Below are 19056 nucleotides of genomic sequence, written 5' to 3'. Positions count from 1 at the left end.
CTGAATGCTTTAGCCGAGCACATTCAAGTAAAGACACTAATAGTTTACTTCATGTTCTGTGGGAAGGTTAGTAGCTCCCCTCCATAGCTAATTGGTTCCTTTAGCTCATAGTTTTACTGCAATGTTTCTGTGGCCCGAAGCATGCTGCAGGGTGAGCTGCCAATTCCTAAGAGCTGCTCCACACTCCGGGTACCACAATACATATCAAATAACTGGCGATATATCTATATTCTATATATCCGCAGATGAATTGTTATCTTATATCTGAGTAAATCCAGTATCAGTCATTTTCTAAACATAGTATGCGTCTTACTCTGAAGACCTTAACATCTTGTTATGTATCCATATAGCATGATATATAAATGTCTTATTCTGTCGACTGCCATTCCTATTACATCTTGTTATTATTTCTGGTAACTTTCAATTCTAGACAAGAGCCCAATTGAGAGAAGTAAAACAAATCCAAACATTTTAAATTGGACCCAAAAGATGATTTTACAATTCTGCGATTAAAGAGCTGATAAGCTTTGAGTTTTCCATGTTGTAGGACTGAGCCCTATAGCTCTAATCAGGTCCATGTGGACCACTGGGATATGTCCTCTCTCGCCCTCGAGAGGGACACCACTGGACAACACACTGTCCTCTTCAGTCCTTCTTTCACCTGAAAGTTGTCCTGCTTTTGCAGTTCACAGAAGGAAAACATGTTTTCTGCATTTGTTGTTTTATAGGGTAGCTAGGACTCTGTGTTTGTGTGTGTGTGTCCATGGGTTTGTCCATCCATGCAGTTAAACGTGTATTCAAACAAAAATGGGTTAAAATACAATAAAATAAATGCAACAAAAGTGTAACAAACCAATCTTAGCAGAGATGCAGTTGGTTTTCTGGACGTTCGTCGGGTGACATATGTCCAGCTCCCATTGATCACTGCCTGGCTGATGCACTCAGACACACAGCGGCTCCACCAGTATCACCACAAACAGCCCATAATATACTGTAAAAAGGAAACAAAACTAAGGACTGACATCTTGTACACTCGTCCTGACGGGGACGTGACCCAGCAGCCATGGCCACGATGTGGCCGAGTCGTACCGCCTGTCTGTCTTGGTGCCCAAAGTCCCGATTGTAATGCTTATTTTGGCTGGGGGCCTGGTCTACTATCTATCCTGCCCCTCCTCAGTACTTCTGCTGTGTCAGCTTAATGACATCACCGGTGGGGGGACTGGCCGCTTTAAGGTGATTGTACAAAGAGAACACGGAGGGGGAGGGGGAGGGGGAGGGGGAGGGGGAGGGGAGCACTTAGGGACAGAAGAGGAGGGGGGAGTGTAGGAGGGCAGGGTGGGCTTTTATCCTAATTAGTCCCTGCATGGCGACAGCCGCGCAGGGAGAGGGAGGCAGGGAGGGAGTTGGCGCGTTGGGCGATGGAAGAAGGCACAAGAGAAGGGAGAAACTTTTTCTTCTGAACAAACTTCGCCTCCTATTAGTATTATTTGATCTATTGCTTGCACTGAGTAGCTTTTAGACTAACAGTAAACAGTCATTTGGTAATTGTTTAAGATAATTGAATCTGACGGAGAAGGAGACATGGTCCACAAATCAAAAGAAAACCAATGTATAGCTTTTTTTAGCAACAAAAGAAAATGCATCTTTTAGTATTAGAGCGCCGATGACGTCACTGGCATGGTAGGACTAGGTCGTTGCTGCAGACACGCGAACGTCTTCTACACTCCACGGCGGAAAACAGTGATTTTAATATGGCTGGTTCCGCCATTGAGCCTGTGAGGGACATGCCTGTAGTGTTCCACTGCAACCCGGTGGAGAGGGATCAATTTCAGGCTCCAGCTCCACCTTCGGATCGTGTGGGTGTGACTGGTGTGCGTGTGGGTGCTGCGGAGCATGGACAGTGCCATTGAATCGGTCTGCTGCCGAGAGGTCCCGGTCAACCTTGACCATCTAATGGTGGGATTAGGTTGCATAACCATGCATAGGGCATTTCGGATGCTGTGCGGTGAGAGATAGGTTTTGGAAGTGGCCATGCTCTCGTCCGAGCGGAGACACTGGAGCGCCCCATAAATAGCAACCAAGTTACAAGGCGAAAACGATCTTTCCCCCTCCGTTTTCCTTTCATGCGTTTCAGGAATATCTCCGTAAAGACGGACTCATTGCAGAAACGCAACGAGCTGTACAAACGCTGTAGTACCTACATATTCAAGGCGCTGGTTCTCCACAAAAAAAGTGGAGCGCATCAAACCTGCGCGCATCCAGCCTGCACGCTGTATAAAAACATTCAAGTCGAGGAGGAGATAGTAGTTGTATAACCTTTTAGATTGAGTAGAAATACCTTTTAATGTACAGTTAGTAATTAAATTGACAAAAGGGGCTGTATTTAAAGCTACAAAAATAATGCAAAGAAAAACTTACTTTCTGTAACTTTCAACGCAACTCTAACGTCGCTTCAGGCGTCCACACAAATCCTAACACGAAACCGCATAGGTTCGGTTTAATTTGAAACCACCCTGGGACCATGGACCTATTAAAGAACATGGTTTCTTATCTACCTTATAACATGGTTATTAAAGACATGGTTTCACAAAAAAATCGGCTCCGGGTGGACAGGACCTGAAAGATATGTTCGATGCACTTTTAATTAGCAGCTTGGAGTTTATACACTTTATGGTCAGAGTGCTAGCTTGTGGAGATTGACATGACAGGGGCTATCGGAGGGTTAGTCAGTTTTAAGGCTGCCAGACATTTATTAAAGGCTGGTTTCCTATTCAAAGGTAGCCTGTGGAAATGTATGATTACCCCAGCTGCCTTGGCCCTATATAATTCATCATTGCAGCTAGGGGCAATGCAATAAGATGATCCTCCTGTAGACCTGGTTGTTTGCTTTTCCATTCACAACCTGCTATGGGTGCTAGAGCCAGAGAGTAGGAGTAGGTTACCATGCCAGTGGCGTACCTGATTGTTGGAATCCAACATGGCGGCGCCCTGTAACACTTTCCCCGTACAATTTAATCCTTAGTTATTGTACCAATGAGAAGGTAGACAATACATCTGTTATATCAACTAAACCTCAAATTTCAGTTCAGTTCATCTATGAAGGGGTCCTATTATGCTTTTTCGACTTTTATGACCTATAAACGTTGTCATAATGATTGATAGTCATGTTTAACCATAAGTGTCAAATAATGACGTACATGCATTTCGAAGTATTCCCTGCTGACAGTCTGGAGTTGCTGTGCAGAGCGCTAAACACTCGGGATAACGTTTGCGATTCACTTGTTCACATTTCCGGGAAATCATCTACGTAGAGGCACTCCTGCCACGCCCCCAGATGCCTGGTCAAAACTGCCCGCGCACGCGCTTCAAGGAAGGTAACCAAATACAACAGAGTTGGGTTGGCAGGAGGGGGGCGAGGGGGCGGAGAAGGACGAAACCGAGCGTTGACAGAGAATGCTGAAAGCGCCCAGATGACAGGAAGAGTTTCCCGAATATCTACATCGTTTTTTGTGCTGTGATTCGTGTCAGGCTGCGCTATAGGAGTCATTAATAAGAAATTAAGACCAGAAAAGCAGTATAATAGGTCCTCTTTAAGTTCTCGTCATGTATCAGTCCTTGAGGCGAACAGCGGTCTTGATGTGTCGACGTTCTAGTGTGTGGGCGGTTCTACATCCTAGTGTGGGGCCGGTTCTACTTCCTAGTGTGTGGGCGGTTCCACGTCCTAGGTCCTAGTGTGGGGGCGGTTTGACTTCCTGGTGTGTGGGCGGTTCTGCTTCTTAGTGTATGGGCATTTCTAGGTCAGAGTGTGTGGGCAGTTCTACGTCCTAGAGTTTGGCGGTCCCACGTCCTAGTGTGTGGGCAGTTCTACATCCTAGTGTGTGGGCGGTTCTATATTAGACTACTGTAGAGATACCAAGCTGGGACATTTCAGACTGGGTGGGTGTCGGGGGGGGGGGGGGGGACACTTAGGTTGTGCCATGATCTACATCACAAACATATACATGTTAAAATAATTTCCCCCTGGGATTATTATAGTATTAATCAATCAATCAATCAATCTACACACATACACACACCCACAAACAAACACTTAAACGTACACACACCATCTTTTGACAGGTAGTGGTGTGTGCAGTCACTCTTGCACAGATATGGCTCATTATCTGTATAATTGCACTCCCCAACATGTCACTGGCCTCTCTGATGTGTCTGCTGCTCAGCCTTCAAGCCCTGTGGGGAGAGAGTGCTTGTTATGGATTGCTTGTGCATGTGTGTTTTGTGTCTTTTCTCGTCAAGGTACAGTTGAATATTCAAGTTGGTCTTTAAGTTAACAAAGCGTAGACATGGTTTAATTTGTGTGAAACCGGCTCATCAGAAGGTAATGATTGGATTCGCAATCAGTGGCCATCTAGAATGTTTTATTTATAACATTTTAAATTATTATTAAACGTATTTAGCCTGATTTAGGTAATATAAATATTAAAATCCAGGCAAGCATTTAGATTTGGCAGTTCAATAACTTTTTCCAATCAGTCCCGAATGAAATTTCCATGTTAATTAAGTCAACAGCTTACAATGAATGCAATTATACTGTACACTATTTTATTTACATCCCTGTTCCACCTCATTCTGGTGCTGTCGATGCATGTGTGTTTCTTTATATGGTATTGTTTTATTTTCCTTTGAAACAAAACAAACTTTAACAAAAATAAAGTCTGAAACTTGTATCTGATTATCCTGACACTGCTTATGAAACATAAACCATAAATGGTAACTTCAGCAAACCAATAACATCAGCTTACAGGAAGGTGCACTAAGTAGTAAGCTAGACTAGAGACCACAACGGGGTGGCATTTGGCTCAGGAGGTAGAGTGGGTTGACTGGTAACCGGAAGGTTACATGGGTGAATGTCAAGCAATATTGTAAAGCGCTTGAGAGGCCACTGATTAGAAAAGCGCTGTATAATGCAGTCCATTCACCAATTACTTAGAGCTTGTGTCTGACCCCCCCACCCCAGGCCCACCTTCCGTTACTTCACGTGGCACACCTGCTTGCTGGGCATCATGGGCTGTGCCATCATGATGTTCCTCATCAACGCCATCTACGCCTCGGCCAGCATCGCCTTCATGCTGCTGCTCCTGCTGCTCATCCACTACCTTAGCCCCACCTCCAGCTGGGGCTACATCAGCCAGGCACTCATCTTCCACCAGGTACAACTCCACCTCCAGCTGGGGCTACATCAGCCACGCACTCATATTCCAGCAGGTACACCTTCACCATCGACCTCACCTACACCAACCTTCACCATCTTGATCACCAACCATACCTTCAAAACCTAAACCTATACCTCCACCGACACCACCATCTTCAACACCTACACCACTTACACAACCTATACCCCAACGACAGCACCATCTTCAACACCTACACCACTTACACCAACAATACCTCCACCGACACCACCATCTTCAACACCTACACCACTTACAACACCTCTACCCCCTAGGACACCACCATCTTCAACACCTACACCACTTACAACACCTCTACCCCCTAGGACACCACCATCTTCAACACCTACACCACTTACACCACAACCTACGCCAACTTCAACACCAATGCCACGGACACAACCTTTAACACTTTGAGCAAAAACACCACCTACACAACTTACATCATCTTCACCACCAGCTTCAACACATTGCATGTGTTACTTCATACCATTCAGCCCATCTGGCTACTTTTGTTTTCAATACGATTTTTCTCAATAAGACTATACCCACCATGGCGGAAAAAGCACACATGAGACTTGAGGAAGTTTTTTACACTGGTTAATAAACCACATTGAGCGTGCATCAGCCAGGGGGATGTATTGTTTGACAAATTAAGATCACTGATTAAGGATACTTGATTGAGAATTGATTATAGGGAATTATTAGCATTCCAATTGAATGTAATTAAATAAGCCTCATCACCAAAAGCAAGGCGTCTCTATGCATCTGTGCATTGCTTCAGCCCCCAGTTCCGAGGTAAAGGAAAGACCCACTCTGCTCAACCACAGTGGGAAGGATCCTAAACTAAAGCACTCCTTATACTCTGCTCAATGGGAGGTGGTGCACAGACACACGCACACACACGCGCACACACACGCAATGAATAAAAACATTAACGCGTAGCACTGACGCATTTACACAAATGCACATATGTCACCCTGCAGGCACACGCAGGCACACACACACACACACACAAACACACAGAGACACAGACGAACGCACAAGCAAACACACACACACACACGCAAACACACACACACACCCACTCACATACACCAACACACACACATGCAAATAAAGAGCATGGATGTGTGCATCCCCAGTCTCAGCCAAGTACTTCACCTGTAGTGATGAAGTGGAAGAAGGGGGGGATGGCTTTACATCATCCCCTCCCTGTGTCCTCTATCCTCGAGCCCGCTCGTCTTCAAGGTGACGAGCAAGTTGCCGTGCCAACTGGATCCATTGCTATGGGGGATCGGCGCCAAGTCTGTAGGCAGGGCTAGGCTAGGTGTGACGTGAGCAGTGTGTGTTTGTATGTGCGTGCACGCACGTGTGTGTGTATCCATGTGTGTGTGTATGTTTGTGCGCATATGCGTTTGTGTTGGCGCATGTGCCTGCGTGCGTGTGTATGTGCATACATGCCTGTGTGTGTGTGTGTGTGTGTGTGTGTGTGTGTGTGTATGTGTGTGTGTGTGTGTGTGTGTGTGTGTGTGTGTGTGTGTGTGTGTGTGTGTGTGTGTGTGTGTGTGTGTGTGTGAATAAAGGTATAGAGAGAGGTGGTGCCAGCAGCCACAGGATGGCGGAGCGTTATTACAGCCACTTAACTTATTGGACCTTTTACTCCTCCTGCTCCTCTCCTCCTCCTCCTCACCTCCTCCTGCTTCTCCTCATCTCCTTTTCCCTCTGCCCCTCCTGCTCCTCATCCTCTCGTCCTCCTCTTCCTCCTGCTCCTCTTCCTCTCCTCTTCCTCCTCCTCCTGCTCCTCTTTCTCTCCTCCTCCACCTGCTCCTCTTCCTCTCCTCCTCATCCTCCTCCTACGCCTCGTCCTTACCTCCTCCTCCTCATCCTGCCCCTCCTCCTGCTCCTCCACTTCCTCCTGCTCCTCTTCCTCCTCTCCTCCTCTCCTCTTCCTGCCCCTCCTTCTGCTCCTCCTCCTCCTGCTGCCCGTCCTCCTCCTGCTCCTCCTCGTCTCAGACCCCCCCCGCCTGGAGGGGATGTGATCCAGTCAGATCACACCGTTTTGAACAGTCAACCTGCCAGCGTGCGTGATGCATGTTTGTATCTTGAGTTTCAGCCTGGAAGGATATGTGTGTGTGTGTGTGTGTGTGTGTGTGTGTGTGTGTGTGTGTGTGTGTGTGTGTGTGTGTGTCTGTGTGTCTGTGTCTGTGTGTGTGTGTGTGTGTGTGTGTTTGCTTGCGTACATATATAGAGATACCAAATAATGAGAGGTGAATGTGATCAAATCAAGCAACAGTTGAAGACACACATGTTGTGCACTGCTCTACGTTGATTGGTGTCGTGGCTGCCAGCTTCTGACTGGTCTGCCGTGGCGGTATCCCTGGTAACGGGTCAATCCCCGCCTGGACCAACATGGTTGCTCGCCAACTGGAGGGCTCTGAAATGGGGACTAATGACAGGAAACTGATGACACAGCCATTGTTGGCTGTTAAGGACTTTTTATGATACAGTTTTTGCATCTGCAATTTTTCATGCAGTAGTCTTTTGGGGTTACGGGTTTCCTGAGAGGGACAGGAAGAGACACAATAATCTGGTGGGAAGGGCTGGCTCTGTCCTGGGCTGTACACTGGAGCAGAGGCGGAGTGGCCGTCGGGACGATCGGGAGATTTCCCGGTCGGCCGGCCGGCCAGCGAGGTCAGGTGGACCGGCCCGCAATTGTGTAGCGACCTGCGAAGTCAGTTGAACTGGCCCATAGTTGTGAGCGGCCGCGAGGCGTCTGCAAGCCGGCCCTGAGCATAATTCATTCCATGTCAAGTAACGTGAAAATCCCCGAAATAAACAATTCAAGTCTCGAGAACATCGAACCAATATTTATACCACTTGCTTACTCTCTGTCTCATTCATGGTTGTTTTTTTGTATTATTTTTTTACTTCATTTAATTCTTCATTATTCAGGCGTTACAGAACTTTCATAGCCATAAATAAATAATACGAACTACAGTTTACTTTAATTTGTTTGTTCTTGAATTGACGTTGAATGGAGCAAAGACTCCTGGGATTGGGAAATGCGTTTATCCAATAAACAGCTTGCAGGCCAAGTCCATTTTCAGAAATGCAGGGGGATACATGAGCGGCCCCACGTCTAATGGCATGACCCTATAGACGCGTCAGACAGAGAAGGCGAGCAAGTTCGTGGTTGCTTGCTTTTGCTTGTTGTGGCTCTCATGGAAGGCAAGAAGAGAAAAGAGAAAGGAGGAGCTGAAAAGGCCAGAATAAAGAAGAAGCGGATGCTGGAGGGGGATGCATCTAACTGCTCAAAAATAACGGATTTATTCCGAAGTCGGGCGTTAACGAGTTGTGCAGATGAATTGGCAGAAAAACAGTTAGCCAGAGCTCCACCATTGACGTTATTGCTAGGCGGGAGCCAATCTGCTAGTCAAATGTGTATGTGCTGGCTGGTATATTTCAGACGAATTAATGACTTAACTGATCTTTCTCTTTTGTTAACAATATGTTAACAGATTTGGAACATGTAGTAGTAGTCGTGTCAACACGTTACACCGGTATTACCGAGTATAAACGGTATAAACTTTGAAACTAGGTCAACCGCCATCTTCTCATCAACTCGCCTCTCACACTCGGTGATAGCGTCTTATAACGTTCTATATATAATAGTATAATATAATTTTATAGATAATATCACGGCCAAAAGCTCTGTGCGCCTCCGGATGGCTGTAGTGCGGGGAGCACTACTGCCATCCGGAGTGCTTTTGTTTACCGGCATTGCTATGGTTACCGGTCTTGTAAGGAAGTGCGCCAATTCTCGGAGCGCCAATTCTCTTCCGCTCAGAGCAGAACTGTGGCCTATTTTACACATTTTTATTTTCTTAATTATAATTATATCATTCATTTTTACCGTTTTTTTTTTTTATTACTGAAAAATAAAACGTTGTTGGCGGGGGGGGGGGGGGGGGGGGGGGGGGGGGGAGGGCCGGACCGGGGAGGATTCTCCCGGTGGCTATTAGTGCCCCACTCCGCCCCTGCACTGGAGCCTGTTGAGGTGGTAGGGGAGACGAGGATGTTGGACAAATTGGCATCCATCATGTCCAATACCTCTCACCCTCTCCATGGGACAGTGGCAGTGAAAAACAGTTCCTTTAGTAAGACATCATTGCACCCAGCATTTAAGAAGGAACGCCTCTGCAGGTCTTTTATTTCATCTGCCATCAGTCTTATTATAACAGTTGTGTTATAGAGTCTCTATGACACAACTGTTATGAAACATAACGTGCTATCACTAATCACTTCAACTAATACTTCAATGTAAATAATGTGCACTTTCCACTGTACATGTCAAAGGAAGTATTAATTCTGTATTGAAGGACCTTTTAGCCTCAACTGTTGAGTAACCCTTAGGCGTGTACATCTATGCCCCATGGCATGGCATTGTAATTTCTGTGGGATTTTCTTTATATGTATGCTGGATATACTATAACTTTCTTTATTTTATTATTGCATCTTTTTAATATTTAATTGGCTGCTGTAACAAGTGTATGGGATGAAATAAAAATCTTATCGTATCTTAACACAGGCACAGACACACAGACACACATACACACAGGCACACTGACACACTGACACACTGACACAGACAGACGGACACACAGACACACTGAGACACTGACACACAGACACGGACACACAGACACACAGCCAAACACATATAAAGACTGTTAAGTCAAACTATTGGGATAGAGAGGCAGAGGAAGACCCATGGAGGGAGGGAGAAAAGGAAGAGGGAAGATGTTTGAAGACAAGCAGTAGGGTGAGAATGGAGGAGAGAGAGAGTCAGAGAGAGGCCTCAAATAAAGGAGGTGATGAATGAGGAGTCGGACACAGAGATAGGCTGATGGATGGGTGGGGGGAGATAGAGTGGACGACTGGGAGACGCAACGTGTCAAAGAGACCTTTTCTCCCTCAGCTCTTTCTCTCTTGTTTGTCTTCTCTTTTCCGACTGCATAATGGTAACGATTTTAGAAATGTGACTTAATCCACCCTGGTACCGATGTCATTAAACATTCCACACACACACAAACGCACTTAAAAACACACACATACACACACACACCCTATCTCACTGAAAAAAACACACACACTGTCACACTCACAGACGGAACCTTACTTAAAACACACACACACACACACACACACACACACACACACACACACACACACACACACACACACACACACACACACACACAAACTCAATTAAAAAAACAGACACACACACACACACACAGTCGCACTCACAGACAAAACCTAACTTAAAACATACACACAGATAAAAAAAACACATACTCACTTTAAACACACACAAAAAGACACTTAAAACACACACAAAGCACACACTGAAAACACACACACACTTTAAAAACACACGCACACTGTTCTGTAGCCGTGCTAATGTCCTCATTAACATGAGCGACATCACTTGACGATCAAAGTGTAAACGGTGTAATCCCCGCCGCTGGCTGCTAGGTGTTGATGTGTGGCTGCGTTCCGCGCGGTAACGTCTCCCTAATGCTGTCCTCTGTGGCTGCTCATCAGCACTGGATCAGGCAGCACTGCCTGCCTTGTAATGGAGCCCCACCATGCCCCAACCATGCATTGTGCGCACACACTCACACACACAATCACAGGCAGGAACCTTAACGCATAATGAAAACTTAAATGCGATAGTCCGACGCCAACACACACAGAAACACACACACACACATTAACACACACACAGTCCTACTCCCATAAGTCTCTATTCTCCGGCCCACTGCAGCTGTCTCATATCCTAATGCCGTTTTGATTAGTTGTGTGATTTTCTTCAGCTCACACACACTCATACACCACACACACACACACACACACACACACACACACACACACACACACACACACACACACACACACACACACACACACACACACACAATCATACACCTCAACCAGGGAGTGAAAGAAAAGCAACGAGAGGCATGGGGTAAAGAAGAACACCCAGCAAATCTCACTTCCATATCCTCTGAACCCCCCATCAGTCACCCAGCCTGTCTTCTTGTCTCACTGCTCGTGTCCCCCGCCCCAAGTGAGGAACTTGTCTCACTGCCCTGCTTGTGTCCCCCACCCCAGGTGAGGAAGTACCTGCTGATGCTGGACGTTCGTAAGGACCACGTCAAGTTCTGGCGTCCCCAGGTGCTGCTGATGGTGTCCAACCCCCGCACCGCCGTGGGCCTGATATCCTTCATCAATGACATCAAGAAGAGCGGCCTCTACGTCCTGGGACACGTGCAGCTGGGGGAGCTGAGTGAGTTGTGGAGCAGGGGTCCCAACACTGCCTGGAACAGTGGTCTGCATTAGATGACTAGGTCTAGATTGCAGGATGAAACAGAAAATGGGCCTATTGTACCTTTAAGCACATGCTATTGAATGCATAACGTCTTAATGGCTGATCTGGTAAGTTGCTGATTTATTGCTGATGCGATTCAAGCAAGGGCAACAAAAAAATCTTAAAGCAGTTCTTAAAGGGGTCATGGGTTTGGTTTTCATTTTAAAAAGTTTGTTTAAAGTTATTTTTATAAAAATACTGATCATTCCATCTCTATAAACATATCTGCACAATATAAACCCTCTAGATTGAGCAATATCTACAAATCATCTTGTTTGCCTGTGAGGCAACAAACTAGATGATGGCTGGCAGTGTCAATCTTGCTAATTTTAGAGGTTAAGACTAACTTTGTTTATATCGTTAACCGCAATGACATAATTTCCCATCCAATAGTTAGAAGAGGATGCCAACCTGCAGGTTGTCCTTTGAGCATTGCTTCCAGGGAGCGTCTCTCTAAGATTGTTGGAATGACGCAGTGGTAAAGTGTCCAGCATGCCTGGGTTTGTCCCTGTGTGAACCCGAGGGTTTAGGGTCCTCCTTCTGCTTACCAATTAAAAGCCACAATTCACAATTGAATAACTACAAAAGTCAAGGGACAAGGTGTGCCGATTTATTTATTTATTATTATTCGGTGAGGGTCACAAAAATACATCCTCTGCCTGGATATATTCACATCAGCCACATTTAGCAAACTGCCCTTCAATTCATCATCGGGTTTCTCAGGGTTGAATATGGGGGTTAAAAACACGTGACATTCTTGTTCAGCATTTCATTAAATCAGCGAGATACAGAAAGATACAATTACTGCCTCTACACCGAGGGATAAAGAAATGAGGTGTAAGGGAGACCAGATGCCCTCATCTGAAAGAAACAGGTCTGCATCACGCTGCTGTGAAGAGTTCTCTGATGGAGATCACATACAGGCACAGGGCTCGCACCTTTTCTTCTTCTGAACAAGGATTTATTCCTATGAGTCAGGCTAGTGCCAGCACATCACCCAACAAAAAGGGCCATGTGTGCTTTGCTCAGTTGTTTGAGTCTAGTTTGAACATGCAGTGGTTTGGATATTCAACCTCATCTTAACCTGACCGCCCCAAACTCCAACCCTTAGAGAATATACACACACACACGTGCTGTTCATGTTTATTAGATATTGAAGAGACAGAGCCCTCTCATGAGCAGCGTATGCCATTCATGTACACAAAATCACATTGTTGTAGTCTAACTGAGTGTGTATGTTTTATGTGTGTGTGAGTGTGTGTGTATGTCTTCCCCAGTGGCCATTTTATTTTGATTCAGCAGGTCCTATATCTATATTGAATTTTGTTTGTTCATTTCCAAAATACAACTTAAAAGTCCCCCATTGCTGCAGAGCTATGGCATGATTATTATTTTTCAGGCTTTGGACGTCCCGCGAGGACTAAAATGCATATTGTTGTTAATGTTGTTTTGTTTCTTTATGTGCGTTGTTTCTTTGTTTTGTTTAGTGATGATTGATGGCCTGCCTCCTTCCTTTATCTCTTCCCAACCATCTCCCTTCCCTATCCCGCACTCGCCCTTCTAACTCTACACCGCTCTCGCTCTCTCTCTCTCTCACTCTCACTCTCTCTCTCGCTCTTTCTTAAACCTCCCCTCCCTCCCTTCAACTTTCACACTAATCTCAATTACTGCTCCCACATCTCTTATGTTTCTCATTCTCCATCTCCCTTTCTCGTCTTCCTCCCCTCTTGGTCCCTCCTCCCTGTCTTTGTTGTCTCCCCTGCCTTTGTTTTATCCCCCATTGCCTCACCACGGGTCTCTCTTCTCCGGTGCAGACACCCTGCCGTCCGACCCCCTGCAGTCCCAGTACGACTCCTGGCTCTCCCTGGTGGACCACCTCAACATCAAGGCCTTTGTCAACCTGACGCTGGCCACCTCGGTGCGCCACGGGGTGCAGCACCTGCTCTTCATCTCCGGGCTGGGTCAGTACTGGGTCATTGCCCGCTGCTGAGCAAAACATCACTGTTTCAGAGCAGTGGAACACGAACCTTTGACATAAGAGCGTTTCTTTAGTGTGGAGGGGGGAATACCTAAGGGCTAATGGGTGATTTGATGTTTTTATTATTTTTATTATTTATTAAATTTGTCAATATTTTATATTTTATATGTATATATACACATATATATATTAGTGCTGTCAAGCGATTAAAATATTTAATCCCGATTAATCGCATTAATGTCATAGTTAACTCACGATTAATCGCGAGCAATTTTTTTTCTATGCTAAATATCCCTTGATTTCTTTCTCCCATGAATTTTTCTCATTTTAATGCTCTTATCAACATGGAGAAGTGCATCGGCTTGCCTTGTGCAAATGTTTTTTTATTGATAACAACATTGGCATATACTGATCAAAACAGGACGATACAAAAAAAAAGCCTATCGTACAATTAAACGATGAACATACAAACATACTGCCTTGAACATAGCAGTCAGGCTACTGCTTCTTTGTTTTGAGCCAAAGGAAAAAAAATCAAAAATCGATATCTATATTTTTTTAAATTAAAATAATTGCGTTAATCGCGCGATAAAAAGATTAACGCCGTTAAAATTGGTTTGCGTTAACGCCGTTAATAACATGTTTAACTGACAGCACTAATAAATATATATACGCCTTCTTGCCTTGGTAGGTGGGATGCGTCCCAACACCCTGGTCCTTGGTTTCTATGACAACAACCCCCCGGAGGACAAGCTGCTGGGCCTGGTGCTCTCCTCCTCTGGCCCCCGGGACCCCGAAGACCAGCAGCAGCAGAAGCCCTTCCACTTCCCGTCTCTGCGGGGAGACGCAGCAACTGGAAAGAGCATGGACCCACAGGAGTACGTGGCGGTGATCGCGGATGCCATCAAGATGCTGAAGAACGTGGCGCTGGCACGGTACTTTCACGACTTCCAGCGGACGCGCGCCCTGTCGCCCGCGGAGAAAGGCGCGGGGGTGTATGTGGACGTGTGGCCCGTCAACCTGCTGCGGCCCGACAGCAGCAGCTACGTGGACACCTGCTCCCTCTTCCTGCTGCAGCTCGCCTGCATCCTCAACATGGTGCGCGCCTGGCGCCGGGCACGGCTCCGCCTCTTCCTGTGCGTGGAGGAAGGGCGCAGCCTGCGGGGCACCAAGGAGAAGCTGGGCCAGCTGCTGAAGGAGCTGCGAATCAAGGCCACGGTGTACACGGTGCCCTGGGACAGCCAGGTTGCGCTGCACTGGCAGCGGCAGAGCCGGGCAGAGAAGAGGCCCCTGGACCCCACCCAGGAGCTACCAGAGCAGGAGGAGGATAACCAGGAGGAGCCGGAGGTGGAAGAGGAGGAGGAAGAGTACGTCAACAGCTTCCCCAGTAACGGGGCGCGCCTCAGCGACGACTACCTGCTGGCCGTCAACAGGCTGATCCTGGACCAGCCCTGCCTGTCTCCTGCCGTGCGATTCCTGTACTTGCCCCGCCCCCCGGCCGACACGCGCCGCTACACCACCTACCTGCGCCAGCTGGACCTGCTCACCCTCAACCTGGGGCCCACGCTGCTCATCCACGGGGTCACGCCCGTCCTCACCACCGACCTCTGATCTCGCCGCCGCCTTCTGCACTGGCAACCAGAGAAGAGGCCCCGGCTCATTTAAGTTACTGAAAATAGCCGATGTGCATCGAAGGGGGGTGAGGTCTTAATATCCGGAGGTCAAAAGTCTCGCCAGTACTTCTCTAATTCCATCTCAAACCCAACCCTTAAGATAAGGCTAAATTCAGTTAATAAATCCAATGTTATTTTTTTTGGCTCCAATTTTTTTGTGGGAAATTTTAATTTGTTCTTGTGACCAAAAACCGTCAAATGAACTTTCAATGTATGTGAGGCAGCACTGCACTAAATTATCAGTAGATAAAGGTTTTCAGTTGAAACATTATTTTTTTTTACAGGAGGTCTTTTTTACACTTTCCCTGTAATTCATTTTAGGACCATTGCTTGGCAAATTACACGTTTGAAATGCTTAGTGAACACTGTTTCACAACATGTAATACCCACTGAATTAGGATGGTGAATATCAAGGTTGTTTCAATCCCTATTCAGAGCTATTTGATACATTTTGTAAAATTTTCCGAGTACTCTCCAGGCATAACGCTTAAAAAACACTTTTAGAATTATCATTTTTACTATATCTTCGACCAGAAGTGGAAGATTCCAGTCAGGACTTTTCTCCCTTCTGAACCTGAGGTCCTGCTCTGCCTGAGGATTTCATACCTGGCTGATTTGCACAGCGGTTTGAACTTGAGCCAAATGCAGCCTCGACTATGAGGTTTCTCTCCTCCTGACAGACACTTGAACTTAAATGACTTGGCCCAGCATACATCCCATCATATTCTAAACATTTCTTTGTACGATCTAAAAAAATAAGGTATCTTTGTTCTTTCTTTGTACTTCCAGTCCTCTCGTTATTATTAGCTTATGTTCTATTGTGGTACAATTAGCCAGAATATTAGTTGAAAACCAAGTGCAGAACATTACAAAATGGTAATATTATATTTAACTTGCCACAGCAATTCCCCAAAATATATTTTTTACATATATATATATATATATATATATATATATATATATATATATATATATATATATATATATCTGAGTGAACAAAGACAACCATAACGGACGTGCATGACAATGCCGTGAGTGAGTAGATCGAAGGAGAATAGTTGTAATTATGTTCATAATAATGATAATCCTTCTTGAAGTCATTCTTTATTTCTGAGACTCATGGCTTCACTGTAACTTTCTGACTTAGAACCCCTTGCCTTTATTGAGACGGCGCTGTTTGTATAACTAACTACTAAACTTTGACTGTGGACCTTGACCGGTCGACCAATCTGCCAAAGTGCCAGTTGGAAAATGATGTGGCATCCTAAATCTAACAAGGCCTGAAATCAATACACTCTGCCCAAGGATATATGAAATATCAATGAATTAATGTCATCATGTTGGGCTCCTCAAAAGATATGACCCTCATTTGGTATACTTTGTAGCTGGTTGTAGCATTTGATTATATATCTAATCCAAGGTCTGTAATACATTCCGCTGTTATTTAAAACGAATGCTTATTATGTATTAGATGTATTATTAATTTAATTTGATTCGCCAGAACAACTAATGTAAAGTTACATTCACCTGCGAGGCCTCAATCCTGGATTAGATAGATATTTAACCAATTGTTAACATGACATAGGCATGTTCAGAGAGTAGATATATCAGATCTAGAACTACATCAAAAAGTTTTCAAAATCTCATTAAAACCAACGTATTGGATATTCATACTATTCAGAATGGTCTCAAAGGGTTGGTACTTAACTATTGTTGTTTTGGTGACACTATAAAACAACTATATCTTCAAATAAAAAACATATTTTCTTTCAGAAAATGTAAAGATTTAGAATGACAACATGCACTCCTATATAAATATACGTAAACCTCTATAATTATATATATTAAAGTGTGTTTCCTCATTAGGAACCCCTGTGTTTGTACCAATTTATTTATATATTTACTTATGCGATCAGTCAATTTCCCATGAGCTGATTTATGCTAGAGATGTGAAACTTGGCAGCCACAATGAAGTTGGACACGGCTACTCAGAAAATACATATTCTGCTGCCATGGCAACACAGCAAAGCATACATCTTCCACCCATTCCGCTCGCTGTTTTAGAACTACCAAACTTGTTACAGAGGGAAACCCATCATGCTGAACATGATACTATCTTTGATTGCCAAGTCTTTGAAGTATAACAACTCCTAGACAATTTGACTAACAACACCAGACTTATGAGGAAGAACATACTACGAAGAACAGTCTAAACAAAGAAAACTGTTGACAGATAGAGCCAATGAACAATATGACCATCATTGACCATCATTGATTGTAGGGTTGGCCTAGCTCAGGAGGTAGAGTTGTCTTGTAACCGAAAGGTATCTAGTTCGATCCCCAGCTCCTCCTAGCTGAGCGTTGATGTGTCCCTGAGCAAGACACTTAACCCTAACTGCTCCTGATGAGTTGAGGGGTATTCCACAAAGCCGGTTTTATCACATAACCGGGTAAGTTAACCCAGGGTTTGCAGTAACTCTAGGTTTTCCGTTCCAAAATGAACACGGTATGTTAGTTACTATAGAAAAATATGCTCTGAATCAGACCTGGTCAGAGCAGGTTTTGCGCAGGTTAAGGTTGGAACATAAATCAATTTTTGGGTATTTAAACCAGCGTTCGCCGCATATTTCATGTGTTCACAATGGCATGCCCTTTTGATGAGAGGCCTGTTGATATCGGAGCGCAAATTATTTGTGCAATCCGCCTAAAATACAAGAAAAACAGAAAAACCTAAATTCAACCAGTGGGGTACCCGCACATGGCCCCTGACTCTCTGAGGAGGTACCGCGAGGTACCCCCTCCATGCCAGGGCGCCCTGAATTTATTGCTATTGCCAGCTCCTCCACCGTTGTCAAGACAATTTGAGGGCCAGATCCAGTCTGCCGATTGTCGGCCTTTATATGATTGGCTTAAAAAAAAGGGCTTATTTAAATTCAGGAGTGATAAATATGGTATGACAATTTAAATGCTGGACTGACAAAATATAGCCTATGTAGGCCAATACGATGGTGGGAAAAGCATACCAGTTTGTATGATGTTTTTATACTTCATTTTTATTTGATTCGCTGACCGCTTGGGAGCCATCAGAGTAGGCCTACATATTTTTTTAGAAGAAAAGGGTTATGTGGTAGGAACGCTAAGAATGCTTAACTGGGATATTAATAGATTCATGGCTCAAATATTAATCATCATGCTTTTGACATGTAACTTACGCATTTACGCGGTCAGCGATCCGCTGCCAGGCTTTGGTTCTCTGGGTTGCAGAAGCTTTAGCGTTCCCTTTTCTTGTGATAATGTCCTTCTCCTCGTCATAGCTCTCCAGGAGTACCTGGAGTTCCATGTCATTGAAATAAGCGGCCCGTTTCGCCATTTCGATCAGGGTTTCCATTATCCATACATCACGTCTTTATAAGTTTACATGGACACGCACAACCCTGTGTTAACCAACCCCATGTTGATTGAACTAATGCATAACCCGTGCGGTGGAACCGACAGCTCTGGTTTAGTTGGCACAGGGTCATCAACCTAGAGTTCAACTCTGTGTTTGTTAAACCTCCGATCGTGGAATACCCCTCTGGCTGTCGCCTTGCATGGTTGACTCTGCTGTCGGTGTGTCAATCCGCCCTATGTTAACGGTCTGAAACGCAAGTGAGAAGCGCCAAGCGCAAGTAGCTTTGTGGGCGGTTCTATGGCGATGTTGCTATTTTACCGGTGCAAAAATGACTCTTGCCCCCGGCG

The 19056-nt window shown here is 45.2% G+C and overlaps 1 protein-coding gene across 1 annotated transcript in view; it reads left to right on the top strand.

Moving 5' to 3' along the window:
- Window positions 1–17187, top strand: part of zgc:153039 — a 78133-nt gene extending 60946 nt beyond the window's left edge. The window contains exons 10-13 of the mRNA XM_030381228.1: window positions 5018–5210; window positions 11412–11586; window positions 13482–13628; window positions 14337–17187. Coding sequence (XP_030237088.1) covers window positions 5018–5210; window positions 11412–11586; window positions 13482–13628; window positions 14337–15256 — 1435 coding nt within the window. The 3' untranslated portion in view covers window positions 15257–17187. The remainder of the gene's footprint in view (window positions 1–5017; window positions 5211–11411; window positions 11587–13481; window positions 13629–14336) is intronic.
- The last annotated feature ends 1869 nt before the right edge of the window (window positions 17188–19056 follow it).

The sequence above is a fragment of the Gadus morhua genome, chromosome 16 (assembly GCF_902167405.1).
Source record: "Gadus morhua chromosome 16, gadMor3.0, whole genome shotgun sequence".
NCBI lineage: Eukaryota > Metazoa > Chordata > Actinopteri > Gadiformes > Gadidae > Gadus > Gadus morhua.
Note: the sequence above shows the minus strand (reverse complement) of the source record. Positions and strands in the feature narration are given on the sequence as shown.